This window comes from Psammomys obesus, unplaced genomic scaffold (assembly GCF_907164565.1).
Source record: "Psammomys obesus unplaced genomic scaffold, mPsaObe1.curated_primary_1811, whole genome shotgun sequence".
Classification (NCBI taxonomy): domain Eukaryota; kingdom Metazoa; phylum Chordata; class Mammalia; order Rodentia; family Muridae; genus Psammomys; species Psammomys obesus.
In genome coordinates this window covers 10,645,967-10,671,287 of record NW_026596073.1, presented here as the reverse complement: position 1 = coordinate 10,671,287, position 25,321 = coordinate 10,645,967, and the positions used below count along the sequence as shown (strand labels likewise).

Here is a 25,321-nt window from a genome sequence, read left to right as displayed (position 1 = left end):
CTTTCTTTCTTTCTTTCTTTCTTTCTTTCTTTCTTTCTTTCTTTCTTTCTTTCTTTCTTTCTTTCTTTCTCTCTTTCTTTCTTTCTCTTTCTTTTTTCTTCCTTTCTTTCTTTCCTTCTCTCTTTCTCTTTTTGTTTTGCTTTTGAAATATTTCCATATACATAATGAGATATCTTGAGGATTGAACCCAAGTTTAAACACTCACAGGTTTCATCACATCTTAGGCCCATAGCGTAAAAGTAATTTTGTATACTTAAAAAAAAAATTCATACAGAAAGCAGAGTTCCACGATGTGGAATTTTCCACGTGTGACATCATGTCACTGCTCAAAAAGTTTCAGGTTTTGGAGGATTTCAGGTTTTTTTTTTTTTTTTTATTTGGAGGCTTGATCTATCCAGTAACAAAGGAAATTTCAATGCTAAAATTGAAAAGCAGGAAATAATAGCCGAGGACAGTAGGCTTAAGATGTAAGCCTCCTGAAGGAGTCAAACTCCAGCATATTTGAAAGGGCATGTAGGACTTGAGAACCAGAAGACAGCAGTTGAGAAGTCAGAAAGAAATTTAGTGTAAAGCACTGAAGAGTTCACCTCTAGTGAACTAGAGGAACCTGTGAGTACTGAGAACAGTCCCTACAGCCTGCAGGGGCAGCGTTCTGTCCCCCATAGTTGTGCCTTAGTACTTCCTGTCCCCAATTCTTTGTTACCACCACCACGGTCTCCTCAGTGTTATCTAAAGCACTGCGTGGGTGCAGCATAAAGAGGAGTTTCCCATGTGAGCTGTCATGTGATGAGTGTTCTACGACTGGACAGCTAACCCATGAGGACGTTTTGCTAGTGTTGAGTAAGGTAACTATGTATCGTTGTTAGGTTTTTTTTTTAATCATACATATAAAGACACAAACTGAAATATTTGTAAATCAGATGAGATTGCTATGATTTGGATTGTTCAAAATGATAAGCATGGGGGTCAAGGACATACATGAAGCAAGGTGGGCCATAAACTGGTGATTGATGAAAGGCAGGTAATAGGTACATGCTATTTCATTGTACTATTCTTCTTATGTTCTTTTTTTTTTTAAATGCAATCTATTTACTTTATGTGTGTGAGTGCTTTGCTCACACCCGTGTCTGTGCACTGTGTGTGTGTGTGCGCGCTTGATGCTGCAGAGGTCAAAGAGGGCACTATATCCTCTGGAGCTGGAGTGGTGGATAGCTGTGAGCCACTATGTGGGTTCTGGGAATTGAACCCTGATCCTTTTCGAAAGAACAACAGGTGCTCTTAACTGCTGAACTGTCTCTCTACATCACTGGTTCTCAACCTTCCCAGTGTTGTGACCCTTTAATACAGTTCCTCCTGTTGTGGTGACCACAACCATAAAATTATTTTGCTGCTACTTCATAACTGTAATTTTGCTACTGTTATGAATCATGATGTAAATATCTGATATGCAGGATATCTGATATATGAACTTCCCAAAGAGGTTGCGACCCACAGGCTGAGATTCTAAACTCTCTTTTTTACTTTCTTATGTGTCTGATATGTTTGGTATTTTCTTCCGCATTGGAGGAAGAAAAACAACAACAAATTTCAAAACAAAGATTCCAGAAAGCCTGTTGTGTTCATTTTAGTTGCATATTACATAATTATGTGCATAGCTGCATCTTAATTTACATATATTCAGATATCCAATGGGCTTGGCTTCTCCTACAGGATAAGAAAGTTGCTAGTACCATCTTTTCTATGGGTACTCTAGAAAATTGCTATAGGGAAAAGGAAAGCAAAACAATTCTTTCTGTTCTTTCATTTTTTTTCTCATTAGAAGTTGACCTGAAAGGTAATAAGACATCATATAGAATTCTGAAAGAACTAATATCAGTGTAAAAATAATATCAGTTCTGTATAACAGTGGTAAGAACATTGAGATGGAGCCAGTACAGCAGGGACCAAGCTCCAGCTCTGTCATGCGCGAACTAGGTAGGTTTGTGAAAACTAGGTTAATTCTTTGGAGGATGAACTTATCCAACCTGGAAGCAATGGTAGACATACTGCAGAAAAAAATGTGACCAATTATTCCAATTTGTCAATTGACAAATTATCTAATTTCACCAATAAAATCTACTGACCCTATGAGGCAGGCATTATTATTTTATCATCCTCACTATACAGGTTAACAAAGAGCCCTGAGGCAAAAAGCAACTTTCTCCAAACATCCTGGCCAGTGAAGAGGAGGCTTGTGCCTTCAGAATTCATCTCTGGGCCATTATGCAAACTCTCCTTTCAAAGGCTCACTCCACAGGCTCCATGAGACAGAGTCAAAAGCTATACACTGGAGAGGCTGGGGGGGGGGAACTGTCCTGAGTCTGAGACCAGCCTGGGGGTAGATAGAGAGACCCAGCCTCAAAGACAAAGACAAAAACAAGAAAAACGAATAAGCAAACAAAACCCAAAAAATAAAACAGTAACCACAAAGCATGTAGTCAACATAATAGATATATTATGCTTTCATGTACTAAATATGGAATGCTCTGTACCATAAAAGCACACACACACAAAGATCCTTTCTTTCTGGCACTCATAATAAATAGTGCCAGGCCATTATAGGTTTAACTGCATGTGAACGTGAGAACGCATGGTCCCCAAATCTTACTGCTAATAAATGATGTAAAAGAAATGTCAGTGGCTCCAAAGTTGCAGTGTGCTTTGATGCACTTTGATTCTCCAGCTCTATTATTTCTACGCTCAAGTTCATCTCAAATAGCATAGAAACCAGGAACTGTTTTTTTTTTTTAAATCTCTGCAAATGTTTACTGATGATAGAAAGTTATAGATAGTTTTCAGAAATTATGGCTCATAATTAAAGTTAGAGTTAGCATGTGGGCTAAAGCTGCAACCCCAGTAACCCTAGAATAAGGCTGTATTTGAGACAGTAGGGGCCTTTAAAGAGGTGAATAAGTTAAACTGGGGTCATTAGGTGGGACTCTGATCTAATATAACTAGTGTCCTTTCACGAAGAGGAGAGGAGAAGAGAGGAGGGGAGGAGAGAAAAGAGGAGAGGAGAAGAGGGGAGAGAAGAGCTGGGGAGGGAAAAGGAGGGGGAAAAGAATGGAAGAAGAAGGGAGGGTAGAGGAGAAGAGAGAAGAGAAGAGAAAAGGGGAGAGAAGGGAAGGGGAGGGGAGGGTAGGAGAGGAGAGGAGAAGAGGGACACCATCAGGCATGGATGAACAGTGCTGTCACACCAAGAATTAGCTCAGTGGTAGAGTGCTTGCCTAGCAAGTGCAAGGCCCTGCCTGGGTTTGGTCCTCAGCTCCAGGATGGGGGGTCGGGGGGGGGGGGCAAGCTTAGGAAGACAAAAAAGTCTGTAGACCTTGGACTCCAAGCCAACATGTAGACATTTTGACCTTGGGCTCAAGCCTCAAGGGGTGGGGGAAAATAAATTTTGTCTTTAGAGTACTCAGGTTTTGGTATGGCAGCCTCGGTCAATCCAGTACAACAAATAACATTTTGGAATGGAAATAACATCTGAGGCAGCAGCTTGATAATTAAAGTGCCTAAATGTTTTTCACCATGTTAAGTAATAAAATAATCATCCAAGGGTGGAGACTTCCGGACATTTTTTTTTTCCCTTGGAAGATTAATAAGTAGCTGAGAGTAGCAAAAAGTCTAGTGCCTATGAACATCCGTTTTTCCAGGTAAAGTTCCCACCTCTATTTCACTAGGCTCAGGGAGATGAGATAATGTATCAGAAACTGAGCACCACCTCAGCCATCTCTTTAACATCGAAAGTGACAGGCCCTGTTCACAGGAAGAGCCTCAGCATGACCTGCTAAGAATCTGACCCTGTTCAAGGCCTTCCTCCTGAAAACCCAAAACCTGAAGCCCCAGGCTAAACCTAAGAATAAATATCAGCCTTAGGCTACAGAGCAACATCTATCAGCCTTTGGCTATAGAGCAAAATCTAGGAGTGTTTAAGTGTGGCATTAAATCCTCAAAGATGTCTGGATCATCAGCAACATGGAATGCCATTCTGGACCCCAAATAGGATCCTGGGACAGATAAGGGAGATGGGTAAAAGCTAAGAATGTGTAAATCATGGTAAGACAGGTTCATCCACCGCAACAAACACAGTAACAGTGAGGAAATCTAAGGTACCTGTGGGAAATTGTCATAACTTTTCTGTAAATCTGAAACTGACCTAAAAGCGTAGTTTTTTTGTTTTTTTTTTTTTTTGTTTTTTTTTTTTTTTAACAGTGCCTCCCTATGTGGCTCTGGCTGGCCTGCTACTCCATATGTAGACCAAGATTGCCTTAAACTCATAGAGATCCAACTGCCTCTGCTCCCCAAGTGCTGGGATTAAAGATGTGTCCTGTGAATTTTGCGTTTTTAACGCTGGTGAAATGAACTAGAATTTTCCCGACTGCCACAGAGGCCAAGCAGGGTCTAGTTTAAACAGTTATGCATCCCCAGAGACTACCGCTCTGCAAGCTCTGCTTTAGTTTCTGAGGTGACAGTCTTTGAAGCACGCCTACTTATTTAATATTTGGTGTGGCTATTATATTATTTCCTGGTAGATTCAGAAGTATACAACTTGACAGTCACAACCCTCTTATCACATTGCCAGTGAATAACCAGATAAACTTGAGAATAGCTCACTATCTTCTCTGTGGTTATGACAGCCTGGCACTCATGGGACGGGACAAAGTCCTCATTCAGGAAAGATGTGTAAAGCAGTCACCACTGTCAATAAAACCTCTCATGCCTGCCCAAGACTACAGGCACTGGGGGCATTTTTTGGTTCTATAACTTTATAAACTCCTCATTTGCCCTCTGGCACTGTTCCCTCTGCTTTCCTTCACAGTGAACATTTCCTAAACTAAATCTGAATCTACATTTTCCATATCTGATTTGAAATCTGGAATGGATGTTTACTATTGTTAAAATACAACTTATTTATTTATTTTTATCTTTAAGTTCAGGTCTACATAAGACAAAATAATGAACTATTTGGACTGTTGGTGAAATCCATCACCAAAAATCACACCTGATCATGTAAGCAAGTCTGATGTTCATTCATGAGTGAGTCTTACTTTTGTTCTGATTTATACTAGAACAATAAGATTGATAAAAGGCAGTGGAGAAAGAACTCACATTTTGAATGACATCTTTTGTTTGTTTGAGTCAATATTATGCTAGTTGGTATTGCTTTAGTAAGTAAAATATGAATTGTGGACCTCACCCCTCTGGCTTAGCAATCAAAATATTGAGGGATAATAGTTCTTTCTTTTCTTAACAAAATGAAAACTTACAGGTGTCTTTAAACTCTGGAAAGCACCACATACAAATAAATTTATAGATAAACAACTAAAAATCCTTCCTAAAACAATATTTAAAAATCATAGTTCAGCGCTTGTTTTTTTTTTAATTTAAATAAAATCATTTTTAAAGGGACAGAGAATTCTGATAAAGATTATGCCATCATACAAACGGGCACAGGGAAATTGACCATCACGCAGAACACAGACACCATCTGCAATTTTCATCGTCCACATTTACTCTGAAGCTCAGGAAACATTTGGTGAAAACTACCTCCTTCAGGGAAAAGAGTGAGTCTGGGGGTGCCGCTCGGTTGCACAGTGCTTGCCTAGAATGAAGCAGGCCCTCGGTCCTGTCCGGAGCATGATAAAACAACACAGGCAACGTGATGTGGAGTTTCCTCATGTTTCACCACACGCCTCTGGACTCGAAGCATCTCCCTGCGTAGCAACCCAAAGCTTGTTTTATGCCTCTAACGTGTATAGTGAACCTTTGCTCGTGATCTTTTCTTCAAAAAACCAAATCCTTGTGTTAAACAGCTACCTCCAAGTTCCTTAAAGCTTAAGTTCCCCCCCCCCCCCCAAGCTTCTGAAAATGCGGCTACTTTAAGATGTGTCTCTGCCCCACTAAAGACACACTCCTGGTGGGGCCCTTTCCAGTGCAACCAGCAGGTCTTGAAGTTCTAGGTTCGACATTCCACAGCCATAGTAACATGAATATTCACAGAACCATCCAACTGCTTCATCTCCTGGGGAAAATCCAGCTGCTTCAACTCCTGGGAAACCATCAAATTCTGTAGTTGATTTAAACTTCTGGTTCCATATAAATTTAAGCATATTCCTAACAAGTAGCTTGTCTTTTCAAATTAAGATCCCTTATTAATTAAGTCCTCAAAAATTACCTGTGTGTTCCATCTGTAGTAAGTCAAATGATATGAGTGGGCATCATGGCTTAAAAAAACCCATAGAAAGATTATTATTTCATTTCAGGGGCTCAGTGAGATTTCCTGACCCTGCTTGCAAATTGCCCTTACACAGGTGGTCTTCAAAGAGCTATGGCCAAAGAATCAGAAAGTTAACTCATTTATCCAGTTAGCTTATTTTTCTCTTCGACTTGAACTTCCAGTTGAAGGAACAGAGGTGGTAAAGACTAAGTAAGGAAAGAATTTGCAATACCCTCACGGGTTGAGACTCCACTGAGATAAATGCTTGTGATGGCTCCTGAAGGTGGGAAGAACTTGGGCCTGAAACAACCACTTCACAGATAAGAGAATGGGGCGGGGATGGGGGCAAGAGAGACACATTCTCATCATCCACACCTGGAAGAGGTCCCTGGGGAATCACCGACTCGAAGTTCAGTGTGTTCAAAGGATATTCTCTACCGCTATGTAACTCAAGAAACACAGAATCTTTTTTCCCCCCATGCTCATTTCAAGGACGCTTTCAACTTTCCCTATGAATAGCACTCTTTTGTTCCTGGTTCATGTCCTATACCTACAGCCAAGTATATCCTTAACCATCACAACTCCATTATTTAATGTCAAAGCATTTACTTAACATGAGTCTGATGTCTGACAGTCTAATGTGATGGAAGCTCAAACCATATCAATTTAAATCATTCCCTCTGCAGCCCCTCTCCTCTGCACCACTCTGTCCGCTTCTAGGGGCTATTTAATCAGCTGCCATTCTCAGCACTAAGGGAATCTCTTAAAAGAGTCAAGCAAGTTGCTCCGATTTCAGCCAACTAGAAATCCTGGTCCAATATCACGACAGGTATTTCTCTCTCTCTATAGTTTTCTTTTCTTTTTTTCTCTTTTTTAATGCCCAGAGATCAAATGAAAGCTCCAGTATGAAAAGGCAAGGCTCAGGTTAGAGGGCTTGGCCACCCCGTTACACCTGTCACTCTTTACCTGTCTGTAAGACCAGAGTTCTCTCCTCTCCATCCAGAGAAACAATCCTGAAGTTATAGGTGGTCCCTGCTTGTAAATCCTTGGGGTCACATCCATAGGTGGTGTTGTCTGTCCGGAAGGGGTGGCACCACAAGGGCCCTGAGTTGTCACTGCTGTAGATGAGGCTAAAGTTACAGGCTGGCCCAAACGTCCTCCACTGGATAGACGCTGCCGAGCTGGAGACCCTGGACTCCAACACGGTGAAGTTACACTTCGCCACCTCTGCCACGCCAGTCTGCAAAAGAGTCAGAGAGCACAGAGTAAGTCCAAGGTCTGCGCTGCCTAGGGATGTCCGCAGCGACCTCCCACAGCCACCTGTCCCCAGCCCTGGAGCCCAGCATGAGTTTGTCCTCTCACCCTCCAGCCCACAGGGGAAGTGGATGGCAGACAACTTTCACCCTAGTCGCTCCACCTCCCCCAGGAGCAGCTGGAGACAGAAGGTTACTTTCTTGACAGCAGGGTGAGCTGTCAGTTTGGTGGGCGGCAGGGTTTCTGGAAAGGGTGGTTCTCCCACACAGGGACAAGAGATTTCTGTTCCTTTTCTCCCAGAGGGAGGCTGGGAACAGGCTGGATTCGGTTCTCCGCGGGGGAAAGGAGCATCATCCCCCTCCACCCCCCAACCCTGCTCTGCCGGCTCACCTGCAGAAGGTTGAGCGTGATCCCCAAGGCCAGTACGGCTCCATGGTTCAGCATCTCGCTGGGAGGACAGCCGGGTACCACTTGTTGAGCGCTCAGCGCCCCCCGCGGGCGCGGCGCGCTCCCCTCGGGGCTGGAGTCGCGCAGGGGCCGCGGCAGCCGCTGCTTCTGCTGCCGCCCCGGACGGGCTGCGGACGCGACAGGCGGCGGGGGCCCGCGGCGCGCGGCCCTTCCCACGCTGCCATTCTGACCCGCGCTGCCTCGCCCCCAAGCCCCGTCCGGGACTTCCGCAATCAAAAGGCAATTTCCTTGTCTCCCGGCAAAGGAACAATGCTCCGGAGAGGGAGGGAGCCCCGAGGAGCCAACGCCTGAGGCTGCCAAGGGGGCCTGAGGCCAGCCAAGCTGGCCCCCTTCCTCCGCTGCCGCCACCCCAGCCAAGGGTCCCTTCTGGGGGCGTGGGGGCGGGGGGCTCCGCCTTCTCCTCCTCGGCTTTCACTTTTTCCTTCTCAGTGGTCCTCAGCCTTGTCAAATCCTTAAATAGTGCTTGAGCCCTCTCACTTTTCAGCCCCCCCTCTCCTCCCCATCCCAGCGCCCCCCTCCCTATCTTCCTTCCTATCTTTCTCATCTGCTTTCTCCAAGGGCCTCTTTTTCCCAGGCTTAAACTTGACCGGAGCACATTTCCCTGGGTCGCCCACACTCTTTCCTGAAGCCTTTTATTGGAGGGCCTTAGCCCTTCTCACCTCAAAACACTCATTTGTCACAGGACACATCCTCTTGGCATCGGCTGGAGAGAAAAGACCCGCGAAGAGCCCGCCCATCATCAATAGCACCTTTATTTCTCCTTCCACCTTTACCATGTCTCTTGCTCAGGTCCCTGTGCTCCCTAAATCTTAGGCAAATCCTGTGAACCGACGGCAAAATAATCACCACCAACGTGCTCAAGCCCTAGACGGCAGCTCCACCGCTGATTACCCTCGTGATTCTCCAGCCCACAGAAGAAAGCAATTTTCAGCTTAGCTCAGCGGGAAACACTCCTGTAACCGGGCTTCCCACACCTTTCAAAGTTGCCGTAGTGTTTTCCACGCCAGCTGCAAGCACATTAGCAACTGTCCTATAACCTGAAGAAACGCGTGTCTAAAAGTAGGTCAGTGGGGGGAGGGGAAGAAAAACAAAAAACCCTCTATCACCCAAAGCAAAAGTACTAAATAGGAATGATAGCAAAACGTCGCAGCCACTGTGATAGCTGTCAAGTTTTGAGGCGCTTAGCAGAAGACATGACCCCCACTGAAAAGACTAAGATAAGGCAATTCTGTTCCGATTCCATTTTTCTGTTTGCTTAAGATTGTTCTTAGCCCTCTCCTTACAAATGTCATGTCTGCTTTGGCAACACAGTTGAGATTTCCACTCCTTGTCTATGGTCCAGATGTATTAACCAAAATAATTGGCAAGTTATGTCTAAAATGACTACTATGCTCTGGCAGGAACGAACATTTCAAGGTTCTCTGATCCTCATCTAACTTTGATGTATCTTTGTGGTGTTTGTCTTTTAAAATGCCCATTCCCTGAGCTTGGGCGCCATGAAATTTTTGAGAAGCGTGAGTTTGCTCTTGGTCTGGCCATTGATAAAGGACTCAGAAGTCCTAACAGGCTTCATCAGGGTGGCTGCCAATAACTATCTCTCATGGATCATTACTCCACATTTCAGGTCATGAGGAGGAATAAGACATGCACCCCGACCTCGTATATAATACGGCGTAGATAAACATGTCCCCCGCTGCTCCAAGTCCACTAGACTTAACTAGGGAGAGCAGAAAACTTGAAAAAAGTGACAATTACTTCAGTTCTCTTAGAAAACATGCTCGCCACTATTTCTCCATGAAAAATGGAATTTGTTCCCTTTCAGAGACCCCCGGCTTTTAGGAGCAGCTACAGACATGTGTAAAATCATCCTTGCAAGTCAGTGGGCACACACCAGGCACCTGTATGCACTGGGCGAACGCAGCATTTCCTCTTTCTTCACCGGGGTTGCTTGTCTTGCTAGCATGTTCTCATTCTCTGTGCTTTCACCCAGCACCCTCCACAACCTGGCAGGCCTTCCTGCCTTGTCCTCAGAGCCACATCTCTCCTCCATTAGCTCTGTGCTTTGTCACAAGCACCAGCCGCCCTGAGTCTTGGCAGGCTCTTCTCAGCGCGCTCTTCTTCATCATTACCCTTTTCTCCCCTTTCTGCATTTGGAAAGCAAGGCTACCTCAGTTGAAAAAGAACAATGTTCAAAAGGCTCCAGAGGGAGAGCTACTGTAAAGTTACAAACGTGAAAAGCGACTTTGCAAACCTTATTTGAACCAGTGCTAGACTGTCCAGCATCAGGTGCATCTAAATCATTTTATTTTATTTTATTTTTGATTCTCTTTTTTAGATTTACTCATTGCATAGGTCCCACTTACTAATTCCTGATGTTTATGCTTTTCCTTCTCATTTTCTCTGGTACTTTGAATTTTTCTGATTGATTTTCCTATTTGCAGGCTTTCCCCTTAAATATATACTAGATATTCACTGCCCTCTGGGAATCCTCGGTAGATCCTGTCTTTCAAGCTCTCTCTCTCTTTCATACACATGCACACATTCATGAACATGCTGCATTCTTTTTTTACCAACTTTAGCATATCTAATAATCCTTCCTTATGACTTAGACGAATATACCTGAAGACATTTGAAAAGAAACAAACAGGACCGGGACAAAACATCTTCCCAAATCAGTGCTTAGATGCTTCCCAGTTAATAGGGACCTGACAAGAGTGCACCTAGCAACAGGAGTCTGGAAAATAAGAAGTTGTGCCTTTAAATCCATATTTACTCGTGAGCTATGGAAGATGAACATATGTATATACATACATACAAATATACATAATAACTGAGTTTAAATCGTTTCTTAATATCCTCAACATAGTTGAAGAATCATATCATTAATTGATGGAAAAGGCCAATAGTTACAAACATTTCTTTTCCAAAGCTATCTAATTGCAGACTTTGAATTTATTAGTATTTTATCATTATCATCTTAAGGCTGATGACAGAGCTTCCAATACTTTGTGGTTCTAAATAGCCCATAAAAATTAATAGATAATGAGACAATAGGGACAACTAAAGCCACTAGGGCTTATAGGTGCTGCAGAGGGAGCTAAGCAGTTAAAGGCACCTACTGCTTTTCAGAGGACCTGGGTTTAGCTCCCAGCACCCACGTGGTGAGTTATAAGGTCCTTAACTGCAGTTCCAGGAGATTGGAGGCATCAGGCATGTGTGTGGTGCAGATGGCATAACTGCAAACAAAACACTCACACACATTTAAAATAAATAAAGTTTTAAAAAAATTGAGATTTCAGCTACAGTGTTAATAGGCAAATATGGCTACCGGTTCCAGGAAGCAAGGACACTGAAGTCTTCTTTTCCATGGTGAGTTTATGAAGCTGTACAAAGTATAAATACGTTGACTCGTTTCTTATTTGCTCCCTTTGTTTGAAATTCCACAACTGCCTTTGAGCTCATTGTCCTATAATACACTCCTGCATTTACTTTAGAAGTCACTGCATTCCAGGAATGGGGATCAGTCATTCTGCACCCTGCCAGCGGATAACCTTTTCTCCTTGTAGTCAGGAAGCCTTTCCCAGACTCCACAGGAAGGGTGTGGCTGCTTCTGACTAGACATCAATGACTGAACAGTTGTCTTTCAAAAAAAAAAAAAAAAAGTGATAAAGACTCATGCTGACGATCCTGCTTGAGTTAACACAGTCATTACCTACCAACATGGATGTTGTTACATTATGAACATAAGCACTGAGTTTTACGTCAGTCACCCTGGGGCCAAGAACCACTGTTTGGGAATGGCGACTTTGTATAGTTTTTCATATTTATTTGCTTATCCTGCAGAGAGTAATTTAAAGATGTAAGCACACAACTCTGTAAGAGGTATGTAAGGCAAGGTGTTCAAGGTCCTGAATACAGGATCCACCATCCGCATGGGGCCAGGGACATGTCACCCTCCCAGCACAGGATGCTTTCCTTGTCACCTTCCTGGAAAGCCCCTGACCTCAGGCACTTGCCTATTTTATAGAGATTTCATGAAGGAGGGCTGGTTAAATCACTGGCCCTTGGTCATAAGCTCAACCTTCATGCCCTTCCCCTTCCACGAGACCCCTTCTAAGCCACTCACTGATCCCCCCAGAATCCTCACCAGCATTAAGTGTTTTCACTAGGGCTTCTAAAAACCACTTTATCCAAACAAGCCCGAGTGGGGTTGAAAAACCACTGTGTGCTGCTTTTATCCATTTGCAGCTGTTTCAGGGATCTAAGTCAAATATTTCTTACAACATATATTTTATTATTCTAGTGGTATAAGAAATTACAAGGATTATAGGAGCCCTGAACCAGGAGCAGTGGATAATAAAATCCAAAGAACAGATGTCCCTCTGGACTTTAAGCCCAGCGAGGCCATCTGTGGTCCACTGGTCACTCCTGTACACATGTTTCTGTCACCGGGTGATAATGGCTGGGGTAGAGTTGGGATGGACGTTTGCACACCCCCAAAATGTGGGTTGCCTCATAACAGAGTTAGCTGTGTGGTACATATACTTTGGTTTGAGCTCCAGGACACGTGGTTTGGTTTGAGCATCGCACAAGGTCCCCTCACCTTTCCTCATCTCAGAGTGAGGCCATTCCCTAGGGAAACTCAGACCCAGCAAGGGATGCCCACTGCTTCTATGCCGTTGGGAACACATTGCGTTCCCTCCTCTGCTTACTAGTTTCCATCCACAAAACAAAGGCACAGCACAAGGTGGTAAACACACTCCAGGAGACACCCCCATTGTCTCCTATCCCCAGTAACTTTTTCTAAGCATTTCACCACCAGTGTGTATGTTCACACAAGAATGTGCCTGCTGGGTGGTGTGCATAACATCATTTGATGGCTCCATAGGAAGGAGCTGAGCTATTGTAGGCCAGACTGAGCAGGGGGTGAGTCGGAGAGCTATGTGGAAGAGGAAGTGAAGCAGAGTTGGGAAAACTAATCCAAACCTCTCACAAGCGATTGAAAGACCACAGTCCCCACCCAGTGCCTTCTTTACCTGGCTCTGTGTCATTGTCTATCTCCTGCTTCTCTCTTCTCTTCAGGTGCAGGCTCTCATTCAGCAAATATGACCAGGCACCTGCTCAGTGCCAGGCTTGGGCTTATGTTGGAAGACTCCTCCTCCAAAGTCAGATATCATAAGGAAAAAGTGTCTTTTATGCTTTTCACTCGTCTGTTGAATTCAGAGCAACATGTGGCAATGATTCAATCATTTGTGTATTTGAGTACTGTCTGCACCTTTGGTCCTTTGAAAGAAATTATTTTAGGTAGAGCTTTGTTTTCTCATTTTGCACAGGGTTCAGAATACAAGAGAATCTCAGTAAATATTTTCTAAGTGGGTCTTTGTAGCTGCTTAGTAAATGCTGTTATGTGAATAAATTCTCAAACAACCTGTTGTAAGTACAGTCCTGACTGGGAAAGAGAGTAGTGGAAAGAGAGAGAGCAGGGGAGAAAGAGAATAAAACAGGAAAAGATTGATTTTTGAGAGAAAGAAGGAAAAATGGAAAGAGATAAGAGTGGGAGCAAAAAAAAAACTGAAAGAAAAGGAAGGAAGAGGAGGAGGAATGTGACGAGGAAAAAAAATAGGGGGAATGGGAGAGATAAGGAGAAGGGGGAGAGGAGGAAGATGAGACACGCTCTTGTAGGACCTGAGAACTTGCTAGAAATTCATATCATGGGGCCCTACCATTGACCCAAGGAATCAGTGCTGTAGGGGGTGAAGGAAAGAATTTGTTTTAACAAATCATCTGTTGCTATTCGGCGATGAAGAGCTAATAAAACTCCAATAACAGACTGTCTCCTCATACACCTCCAACCAAAATCTCATTATTAGGCAAGTTAATGTTAACTCGTCTTCCTTAATTTCTCTCAAATTTCACCAATCTCTCTGCTTCCAAGAGGTGACACGGACTATTTAGCGGGTCTAGAACAATCTTGGAATTTGTAAATTGGCTACCTTTACAATATAAATCGCGCATGTCTCGATTTTTATAACGTCTCATGAAAAATTAAGTGCGGATGCTCCAGGAAGAAGAGCTGGAAACACGGCCTATTGTAACATCAAATGTTAGGCCTGAGACCGGCCTGATGCCATTCCTTCTAGGAAGAATTTTTTTTCCTAGTACTAGGTATTAAATGAAGGAACCTGCCATGAGTGAAAAGTGCTCTGCCTCCGATCTATATTCTAACCCTGTATATATGTTTCTTTAACTTTTTTTTTTTTTTTCTGGCAGGGGCTTGCTAAGTTGCTCTCGCTGCCCTTAACTTGCTCTGTAGCTCAGAAAGGTCTTATATTTACATCCTGCTGTGCTGGCTTCAGAAGATGGGCTTATTGGCCCACTCACCAGGTCTGCTAGAAGGGTGTGTGTGTGTGTGTGTGTGTGTGTGTGTGTGTGTGTGTATAGCACCTTCCATCTCTCCTTAGAGCCTCTCTAATACATTCCCTTCCAACCTCATGCCTTCTACCTTTTTTAAAAAAAATAACCACAGAATGCAATCAGTGCTGGTGGTAGAGCCATCTACAGGAGGAGCATGTCCAACCAAACTATCCGTGTACACGTCCGCCAGAGAAAAAGGACTCTCTTTTCTACCAACAGCCATCAATTGCCAACAGATTCTCAACTAGGTGTGGGGCTTAGTGAGCCCCTCCCCCACCCGTGCTGGGATTTGGATGGCCTTCATCTTGCACTGCTCTTGTACAAGTAACCATGACTACTTGAAATATATTTTGTGTGTTATTCAAATCTCATGCAATATCTTTACTTATTTAGAGACAGGACACTGTGTAACTGGCTCTGGTCTTGATCTGTTTGTGTAGCTGAGGATGACTTTGAACTCCTGATCTTGCTACCCGCACCTTCTGAGTCTAGTATGACACACATGCGCCACCGTGCCAAGTTCATGTGGTATTTAGGATGTAAACACCCTCATTCATGCTCAGCAAATGCTCTACCAATGACACCACGGCAATTCTTAAAAGAAGGTGTTGCAACCAGGCAGATTTGTTAGCTAAAACCAATCACAAGATATCAGGTCCCTTTCTAAGTTTTCCCTTGTATTGGCACAGTAGAAATTGTGGTGAAAGCTAATACATGTTTAACCTGTGACAAGTGCCATGCACCTAAAAAAGAGAAGCACTAAAATAGAAGAAAGCATAATTTTGATGAGCAGTTATTTGTAAAATCCTCATGGCCATCCTGTTCTGTATTTAGAGATATAGTTTGGAGTACTTAAAGAAATCTTCCAAGATAAACTTCCTAGATCACAGGTCTCCAAGAAATAACAAAAACGTTCGGAGGGCGGTTTGAGGGGCTGAGAGAGAAGGCATGAACTATATGCGCAGTGCGAGTCCCAGCCAAGGGCCAGACATGTTAGGACCTGTGAGTGTTAATAGTAACATAATATTCTACCAGAAGTACTAGGATAGCATCGCGGTAACTGAGCACTCAGCGATAATAACGAAATCCGTGGACTAATGCAGACTCCACGGATGAGAGGATCTTTCTGAGGACATCGCAGTGACAATAAATTCACACTGTAGTCTATCTTGTATCCAAAGGAAGCTGTTCAGTAGATCAACACCAGAGACTTTTAACACCTACCCAGACTGCTGGCCATGCCATGGGAGGGAAGGGAGGGGTGTCTAAATCCTGGAAGGGAGGAGTGGGAGAGAATTATCAGGAGGCTCCACCACCAAACAAACACATCTTTAAGGCTTCTTGGTGTTTATTTTGCACACCAGTTTCTAATACGTTTTCTTTTCCTCTTCCTCTTCTTCTTTTTTTTTTTTTTTAAATCAGGGAGGAAATCTTTGTGTAGTTTTATTGAGATGGTAGCCATTGATAGTCATACGATCTACAAGCACCGGGACTCTAAGGGAATTGCTTCCACAAGCTCTCGGAAACTCACCAACACCATAGCTGCGACTTCACCAATGCCATAGCTGCCACCACCCAACCCAAGAGAGGAATCGGCTCAAAGGTGAGTGAAATTAGGGTAGAAAAGCTTCCCACAGGGCTGTCAGTGTGTGCCATCAGTGGGCACATGGCTCCTAGGTAGTACGGCTTTAGGAGCTAGACGGTGATAGGCACAAAAAAATCTATTCACCCAATCCTTGACAGTAGGTATATGAAACATGGCATAAGATTTGCTTTTGCAGAACAGTGAAATGGGGCTGGAGAGATGGCTCATCAACTAAGAGTACCTGTTATTCTTGCAGAAGACTTGAAGGTTCTGCCCCTAGAACCCCTATGATGGTCCATAACCATTGACAACTCTAGTTCCAGATCTGATGCCCTCTTCTGGTCTCAGTGGGTACCAGGCATGCATGAGGTGCACATAGGCACAGGCAAGCAAAGCACTCAGCCATATAAAACAAATGTAAAACAATTTTTTTAAAAAGCCAAACAAACAAATAAATAAGCCTTTAGCTTTTTTTAGAGACTTAAGGTTGGAAACCAAAGACATATTTTAAATATTCTGTGGGTCACATTGTTTCCCTGTGAATTCTGTAGATGTTACAAAGAAGAGCCTTATAACGTGTTCAACATAGATGAATTCTGGCTTTTATAACAAGATACTAATATTGCTTTAAAAATCAAAATAAGAGGGTAATACCAAGAGAAACTAGATCTTTTTCTTGTTTTTTTTTTTTAAAGCTTGAATTTTGAATAAAAATAAAATCAAAAGATGGAGCCATGATGGCCCTACATTTTGCCTGTGTCTTGGTTATGTCTAACTCAACACAGTTCCCTTACCCCACCCTTCTCTCTTGGGTGAGGCAGAGCATCTCTCTGATCTCTTAGTGTTGAGCTGCCAGTGATCAAAGCAGAAGATCAAAGAACCTTATCATGATTTCCACAAATGCAGTATTTAAACCATCAGCCAGATTACAGAGTGCTTGAAGGAAGGAGCTCTGGACTTCATTACCTCCTCCGCATCCCCAGGTCATGATGACTCTGTCATATGCTGACATAATAAACCTTTACACTCTTCCACTAAACAAGGGCTTGGCTAAGAATTATGCCAAAATCTTCCACAAAATAACCTCCTCACGCATCCCGGTGAAGAATTAGAACTGTCATCACCAGAGTCTCCAGTATGTAGCCCCCAAGCCTTAGAAGAAATTGGCATCCATGAAGCAATTGTTCCGTAGGGGTGGATACCAAGTCTGTGTGAAGCTAGTGGTTCTCGACAACCAGGACACATTGTCTGAAATTGCTACTTGTACCAACAAGATCAGAACCCTCAACAAATTATGCCCATAGCTGTGAATTCTGTCCATCATTCTGCTTTCTTTTCTGGTCTTATCGCCCCCACTTTCACAGTCTTGCAGAGAGAAGAGCCAACAGGGAAGTCCAGAGACATACATCCCCAACAGCAGGCATCTAACAAGGCCCAAATCTATGAGGGATATGAAACAAGAGACACGATAGTAATGGGGAACAGAAGTGGCTGCAGAGGGAGGTTCTCATCTGGACCTACTGTGTTCAGCTACCAGCTCCCTTCAGGGGCAGGAGAAATGGAAGCAGATTGTTACTTCAGTCCTGGCTCCCGGAATTCATGGTATTTCTCCTTCCAGCTACTTTTCACCATATTCTACAGGAGTGTGTGTGTTGGGGGGTGGGGGGAGGTGTGTGTTCAAAGCTGTTATTCTGTGCCTGGAATCTGAAAGTGCAACTGATAGCTGGGGTAAACTGTAAAGATTTAAAGTACTTAGCAGCTCTCCCTTTATCTTATCTTTTCTTCATACTTATCATGCGGCTTAGCAGCCAGCTCTGACTTTTGGCTTCGCTGACTTTTTTTTTTTTTTTTTCCAAATTCATCTCATTTCTTTTGTATTGTGGGTGTCTATCTCTCCTCCCCTTCTTCCTCCCAGCCTCCCCAAGCTCCACTGTCTGTCACCCCAGTTCCTGAAGAAGAGGCATCTTGGTGCGTCTTGGCCACTGACCTAAGCTTCCTGTGTATGGCAGCCTCCGAAAGCCCGCCCAGCAAACTTCATTTTGATCTTTTTTTATTTTAAAAGTAATTATTTTGAAATAATCGCACACTAACAGGCGAACTATAAGACTTTTATCCAGGGTTTCTACAACTCTTTCCTGGACCTACCATCACTCTCTCACTGTCTCTGTCTCCTTCCCATTCTCTGCAAGTAAGATAAATGTACATGGACTATCTCAGGACAGGCTGTGGACACCCTGGGTTAAGCCTGCTGTGTTTAAATAAAGTCACTAAGTGAAGGAACTTCAAAATTAATACAAAACTTGAACTCACAGTCCATAATTCAGTCTTGTCAGTGTTGCCAGTCCAGTTACTTTTGGAAATCCCTATTTTCTTTGTAGCAGAGGATCCTGCATGGCATTGAATTGCCAAGTCTCTTCATTGTCTTAAGTCCGGAACACCCTTGAGTTTTTCGATATGGACTTAACTGATCTTGTTCTTTGAACCACTCCAGGTGTTCTTCTGTGACAACTGTCTTCCCCCATAGTTGACTGATGTTTCCTTGCGTCTGACTTCAGGTTCTACAGCCCCTGCAGTGCTCTCTCTAAGAAGTGGGTCATTCAGTTCTCTCCCAACCTGCCACAAACTTGCAGTTCAGGCAATGCTGATTTAGGAGATGTGAAGCGGACTCCCAGAACTGCAGCTTTAAAACCTGTGCAGGTGATTGTGGCACACGCAGCCAGGGCGAAGGGTCATAGAATTTCCCTAATATTTGGCTTCTCTGTGGGTCTTAGTTTTCTATCCTTTAGTCATTCTCCCTTCTCCCTGCATCAGCCCTTGCTTCCAGTACATCTCATCTGCTCAGAGACAACAGTGTGCCAGAGAAAGGTAGCATGTCAGCCAGCCACCTCAACACGTACGGCCTGCTCCATGGCTGCAGCTTATGTGTGTGGGTGTCTATTTGTGTGTGTCTCTATGTGTGTGTGTTTTATGTCATGACAAACCATCAGCCCAGCTTCCCTGTGAACAAAATGGAAAGCAATCCAACTGTCATTAAAGGAAAAATGGAAGAAAAACAAAAAAAAGAATCCTTGAATTGTTAAGGCTGGAGGGGTTAGGTGAATTTTGAATTTAATTGTGCTATTTATTAGCAAGTGGCCACCCACTTTAACTGAGCAATCAAGAAACTGCAGGTGGAATTAGGATTGGATGCTGCTGACAATGAGGTAGGGGCTTTCAGGCACACATTAATATCACAAGGATGTTACTTCCTGCTTTTTAAACATCTCCACGTGGGGCCTGAGAAGCTCGCTTGCTCGGCTGCTCAGAGCATGTTCTGAGGGCTGGAGTTCGGTTCCCAGGTTGGGTGGCTCGCAACCGCCCTTAACTCCACCTCCAGGGGAATCAGGCATCTCTGGTCTCTGAGGGTCCTGCACTCTCACGTGCACGTACCTACCCCCTACACCCGTAACTAAACATAATAAAGATAAACATTAAAAATAATCTCATCAGTCCCGTGGTCTGTGATATCCGATTCCACTCATAACAGACAGTCTATGTGTCATGTGGGTACTCTGAGGATGATTTCCACTTGCCCTCTAGGCCAGAGGTTCTCAACCTGTGGGGTCACAACCTTTTTGGGGTTCAAATGACCTTTTCACAGGCGTCACCTAAAACCATCAGAAAACACAGATTATTTACATTACGGTTCATGACAGCAGCAAAACTATAGTTATGAAGCAGCAGCAAACTGATTTTATAGTTGGGGGTTGCCACAACATGAGGAGCTGTATTAAGGCGCCACAGCATTAGGAAGGTTGAGAAATGCTGCCCTAGGCAGGGGGAGGCTGTCTGTCCACACAGCGGAGGTGACAGTCGGGCATTCCCTGTGTACTAAGTGACCCAGTCAAGGAGGATTGCACCCTTTCCTACCTGGGCTCATAGAGAACTTTCTGCACTTGCCTCCTCACTTCTTTGGAGCCTAGTGTGAACTGGGCTGTGATCTCTTTGAAGGCCAAATGGAAGGAAATGCAGAACTGTGAGAGCTTAGCCCAGCATCACAATGGCTATTCACCAACAGAGGAAGCGCTGCTCTCCTCCCCTCGACCCCCAGGCCAGCACAAGGGCGGGGTGGGAGAGGAGGCAGGCAGTGAACCTCTAGGCAAGATTTATAAATAGTGGTATCAGAACCAGCCAGTAACCTTATTTTTTATGCACAGTCAGCACCTTATCCCTTTTAGAGAATTTTCACAGAATATCCTAGGTCACCTGGGTTCCTCAGTCCTGCAGTCAGCTAGGGTAGGAATGATAAAACAAAGACTAAAAAGAGCCAATATTATTGAATACTCAGTTAAGAACAGCTAGCGTACCAAGGTGATTTTGTTGTTGTTGTTTGTTTTTCAAGACAACAGGGTTTCTCTGTGTAGCCCTGGCTGTCCTAGAACTCGATCTGTAGACCTGGCTGACCTTGAACTTACAGAGATCTGCCAGCCTCTGCCTCCCGAGTGCTGGGACTAAGGGCATGTGCCACCACTGCTGGCCCAAGGTGATTTCTTTAATCAGACTTTTATTCTCACAACCTTACTAGGCAGATGAATTCACTAAATAATTTTCATTTCATAGAAGGAAGTACTTGAGTAGAAACTGCCAGGGCATACACTAGATTTTATTGAAACCAAAGCCTTAGATAGTTAAGAAACACAGAGAAAGAGACAGAAACAGAGACAGAGAGACAGAGAAACAGAGAGAGAGAGAGTGTTAGCTACAGAATTTGATACCAAATATTGGTCCAAATATACAACCTTTCACGGTCAAATCCATCACATTGGCAAGGGAGGGTATGAGAAAAGGGGGAAAGGTAAAGAAAAGACACATGCTACATCCTCAAAAAGTGAGTGTAGGATTATTTTGTGTGATTACTGAGGAGTGATAGTTGCAGTTCAAGTATGTCTTCCTTGGCATTTGCCTGGATGAACAGGAATTACGTATTAGAGAGCATGGGGGCAGAGTGTGTATGTGTATATACGCTCTTGCTTTTTTCATTTTTTTATAATTTGATTTTTTTATATTAATCACAGGTTATTCACTTTGTATCCCAGCTGTAGCCCCCTCCCTCCCTCCCTCCCAATCCCACTCTCCCTCTCTCACCTCCTCCCTGCCCTTTTCCAAGTCCACACACTGTACTCCAGGAGAAGATAAACAAGAAAGAGGACCCAGGGTAAGATGATCAATCCTCACTTACAAAGACAAATGGGATGGACATTGGAAGTAGGAGAAAACAAGTAACAGGACAGGAGCCTACCGCAGAGGGCCTCTGAAAGACTCTGCCTAGCTGTGTACCAAAGCAGATGCTGAGATTCATAACCAAACCTTTGGCTATTTTTCTTCTTAATCATTTGAGCGAGTCATTGGGTTTTAACCTCTGTGTATCTCAACTAGAAATCTGCAAAACAGCCTATGATGACAGCAATGGTGATGATGATGGTTAGATAAGGTTTCTTGTTTGATGCCCAACAACATGTATGTTCCTTTGCAATGTGAGTCTGCTGCTGCTTCCATCAAGAAGCAGCGCCTATTCGCCTATTCCTTGAATCTGGGCTGGTTTGTGGCTTGTTTTAGCCCTCAAATGTGGCAGAAGTAGCCTTGTGTGACTCCAGAGACTGTCCCTCCAGAATCCTTCAGCCTTTACCTTTGGCCTTTTATGAAGCTGAGCTAACTTCCCACCATGAAAGGGAAGCTGGTATTGTTTACTGGAGGATGAGGGGTCATGAGGTGAGCCTAAAGGGCCGGCTTATAGCCAACCGCTGAACGCTAGTCATGCAAATGAGCTGTGTCTCTTAGAGTCCTGCTCACTTCTGATGCTGTTTGCAGCTGCTACAGTGAGACCAGCATGAACCAGGAGAGGAAGCACCTACCTGACCAGATCCACTGCAGTTCAATCCAGTCCACTCTATCCCATTTCATTCCATGCCATTACCTTCACCTACATCCTGTTTTGTTCCATTCTGTCCCATTCCAAACCCTTCCTTTCTTTTTCCCAAAACTTTAAACATTTTGTTCAGGTGCTTTAGTCAAATATATATAGTCAGAAACCCATCCTCACTCAAAAACAGTTCACTCAACCTACAGCTCAATTAAAATCTCAATCCCAAATATTCACAAGACAGATGAATAACAAAGAAAAAAAAAAAAAACAAGAGATTTAAGTACAATTTCAAACAATTGAGCTGAACTATTTTACTCTCATATTCTTCTGGTGCTCTTTGTCAAAATTACTCTCAAAGGTTATAAATTTTGAATTGTAAGTGACTCATAGTAGTTTTCAAAATATCAAACTCCAGTTGTTTATGATGAACATTTGTGAAATAATGCTCCTTTAAGTAGAGTTTGATTAGGAGGCTGGCTAGATTAGAGTTCAGAATTCTGAAAGCTGCTCTTGGAGAAACTGTCTTTGGGAAGAGCATGGTTTTTTGCCCCTGACTTCATAGAGAATAGTCTATATTTTGCCTGAACTTCAAGAAAGCTAGAAGGTCAGATACTGGTTATGTAGACTGCCTTGTTTAGGAGTTCATACAAACATTGCAGTGGGAGATGAGATTGAAAAAAATAACAAAAATAAGATAAAATAAAGACAACAACAATAACACCAAACCATCCCTTCTGCCCTGCTCCAAGGCTGCAAAGACTGTTTGGGGCTGACCCTGTGAGCTTCATTATACAGGATTAAATCCACTTGACCAGTGATATGCTTGCAAGAGAGCTCTGTTGCTGGTTGTTCTCAACATACCTTTGCAGAGCCTGGCTGACTCTTGACCCTATTTCTTTTTTTTTAAATTTTATATTTAGCATTTATTACAATTTATTCAATTTGTATCCAGGCTGTGGCCTCCTCCCTCCTCCCCTCCCAATCTCACCATCCCTCCCTCTTCTTCTCTTATGCCCCTCCCCTAGTCCACTGATAGAGGAGGTCCTCCTCCCCTTCTATCAGACTCTAGCCTATCAGGTCTCACCAGGACTGGTTGCATTGTCTTCCTCTGTGGTCTGGCAAGGCTGCACCCACCAGGGGTAGGTGAAAATATGCTCAACTATACAACAAGGACATTTGCTCAACCATGTTCGTAGTAGCTCTATTCCTAATAGCCAGAATCTGGAAATAACCTAGATGTCCCTCATCTGAGAAATGGATATAGAAATTGTGGTACATTTACACAATGGAATACTACTCAGCTATTAAAAACAAGGAAATCATGAAATTTGCAGGCAAATTCTGGAAACTTGAAGCGATAATCTTGAGTGGGGTAACCCAGAAGCAGAAAAACAAATTATATATGCTATACATATATATAGCACATAACACAGTATATATGCTATACACTCACTTATAAGTGGTTATTTGACCCTCTTTCTAAGATGCTTCATAATGTCAGACCTGGGCCATCCGTTTTTCTTTCTTCTCTGAAAGACCACCTGCCTGTATTCAGGCAGATAGGTTTCTGTGGTAGTCGTTACTCAATGTTTTTGTTTGAAATATTCCCCCATCATGTACTATCATATGTAATTAAGTTAAAATGTGAATGATTGGTCCACTAAACTAATGGTACAATGTAAGTTTTTGTTGAGGCAGATACAGCCAAAACAAGGATGTGAACATTCACTTTCAAAGAGAAGTGGCAAATACTTTATTCATGTTAGTGGATGAAATGGCTGAGGAGCTGGAGAACTGGGGAGCGCCCTAATCATGGGGTGCTCCTGAAGTCACGGCTATCCCACCTCCTCTCCTTCGTTTCCACTTTCCAAAGCCAGATGCTCTGAGACCACAATTTCTGAACCAAGAGGTGGGCATAAGTCAAGGTAGGAGTGAGAGGATTTAACTGCGCTCCCATTTCTCTGTCTTAAGCCCCAAATGGGTGGAGGGATGGGCCAGACATAGATGACCTTCAAACTCAGATTTAGAGTTTGTGTTCTTGGAATAGATATTTATATTACTGGACAGAAATTGAGGGCCATGTTGGAGAGTGATGTAAAGAGTTTCCAAAAAAAGCAATAGGGCCTTCCTAACTGTTTGTACGCAAGGAAAGAACTAGGGCAGAGGGAAGAGTTATGGAAATGGGAAAGTGGAACAAAAGCGGAGTCTCAGGGGTTATTCAATGTTCTGACTGTTTTTGTTTTGTGCTCAATGATGATAGATGTGTTCTATAGCTGGGGACCACATGTAATATTCAGTTCAATCCAATGCAAAAGCAATTAAGAGATCCAATTGGGTGGATGTCATTTGGAAGATATTGGGCTTTCACATTCTTTAATTCTTTTGGTTGCCTATTAGGAAAGAGCTAAACACTCTCAAGTGAAGTGTGGATTTGGATTAACTCATGGTTTCACTCATGCATATACTCATCCACCATCAAGACATACCCACATTATTCATGGCATACTCTATTCTAATTACACCATCATTGCCCACTTTGAGGCTCAAACTTCTAAGAGCAAAGCCAAGCCAAAGAAACAACACTCAAAACAGAGAGACTGTGTGGGTAACACCCACAAGCTACCAATGCCATTGCTCATTCACTTGACACATCTGTCGCCTTGAGGACTACCAAGATCATAGATAGGTGATACACAGAGGACATTGATGGGGAGGCACCACGCCTTCTGCTTATCTTTACCTTCCCAAACAATTACAGCGATTCTGAATCTGCCATTGCTCTGTGATTCTTGCCCCTAGGAGCATAAATGATCTGGAAATACAAAGTACTGGTTTCAACTTCTGCTTAGTTGCTTTAGGCTATGTTTAGGACCACAAACCTCGACTTCGGCTCACAAAAACGCCAATCTGCAAGAATACAGGTATGGTATGGCAAACCCAATTATCTTCATCTCATCAAGACGCGACGGTTTCAAAGGTTTCGTCATTATGCCCAATACGTCTATTCGCAGGTAAGACACAAAATGGCTGATTCCTTAGCTAGTGCGCGGTGGAACTTTGAGCAAGGCAAGGGAAGGCTTTCAGCCACCCTTCACACGGTACCGCCCCCTCTCCTCTTACCTCTGAAGTGGTGCTGGAGAAGGGTGGGGTGGTCGATGGACTCCAGGTGGTGTCTGCAGCTCGAGCCGTGTGCAGACTGGGGAGGTCTCTCTTGCTGCTGCTTTGACTGTAGGTCTCTGCCGTGCTCCCAAGGAACGCCTCTGTGGTATTCCTAGTGTGTTCTGGGCTATATGGGACCGTGTTTAAAGTAGTGGGAATCTGGGGAGTAGCTGAGTTTCTAGCAATCCGCACTGAGACTTCTGTTCCCAGGCCAGCTGAGGAGAAGAGAGGACAGTGGCAAAAAAAAAAAAAAAAAAAAAAAAAAAAAAAAAAAAAAAAAAAAAAA

At 43.5% G+C, this 25,321-nt stretch overlaps 1 protein-coding gene across 2 annotated transcripts in view; it reads right to left on the bottom strand.

Moving 5' to 3' along the window:
- The window catches only part of Ptprb (protein tyrosine phosphatase receptor type B), a 107,786-nt gene that overhangs the window by 73,326 nt on the left and 9,139 nt on the right, over positions 1–25,321 (bottom strand). Inside the window, exons 3-4 of one of the 2 annotated variants that reach the window (XM_055625993.1) lie at positions 24,997–25,250; positions 7,220–7,493 (exon numbers count right to left, since the gene is read on the bottom strand). In XM_055625993.1, coding sequence (XP_055481968.1) covers positions 7,220–7,493; positions 24,997–25,250 — 528 coding nt within the window. Of the gene's footprint in view, positions 1–7,219; positions 7,494–7,897; positions 8,063–24,996; positions 25,251–25,321 lie in introns of those variants that run through there. The other variant, XM_055625992.1, reaches the window with a different exon arrangement.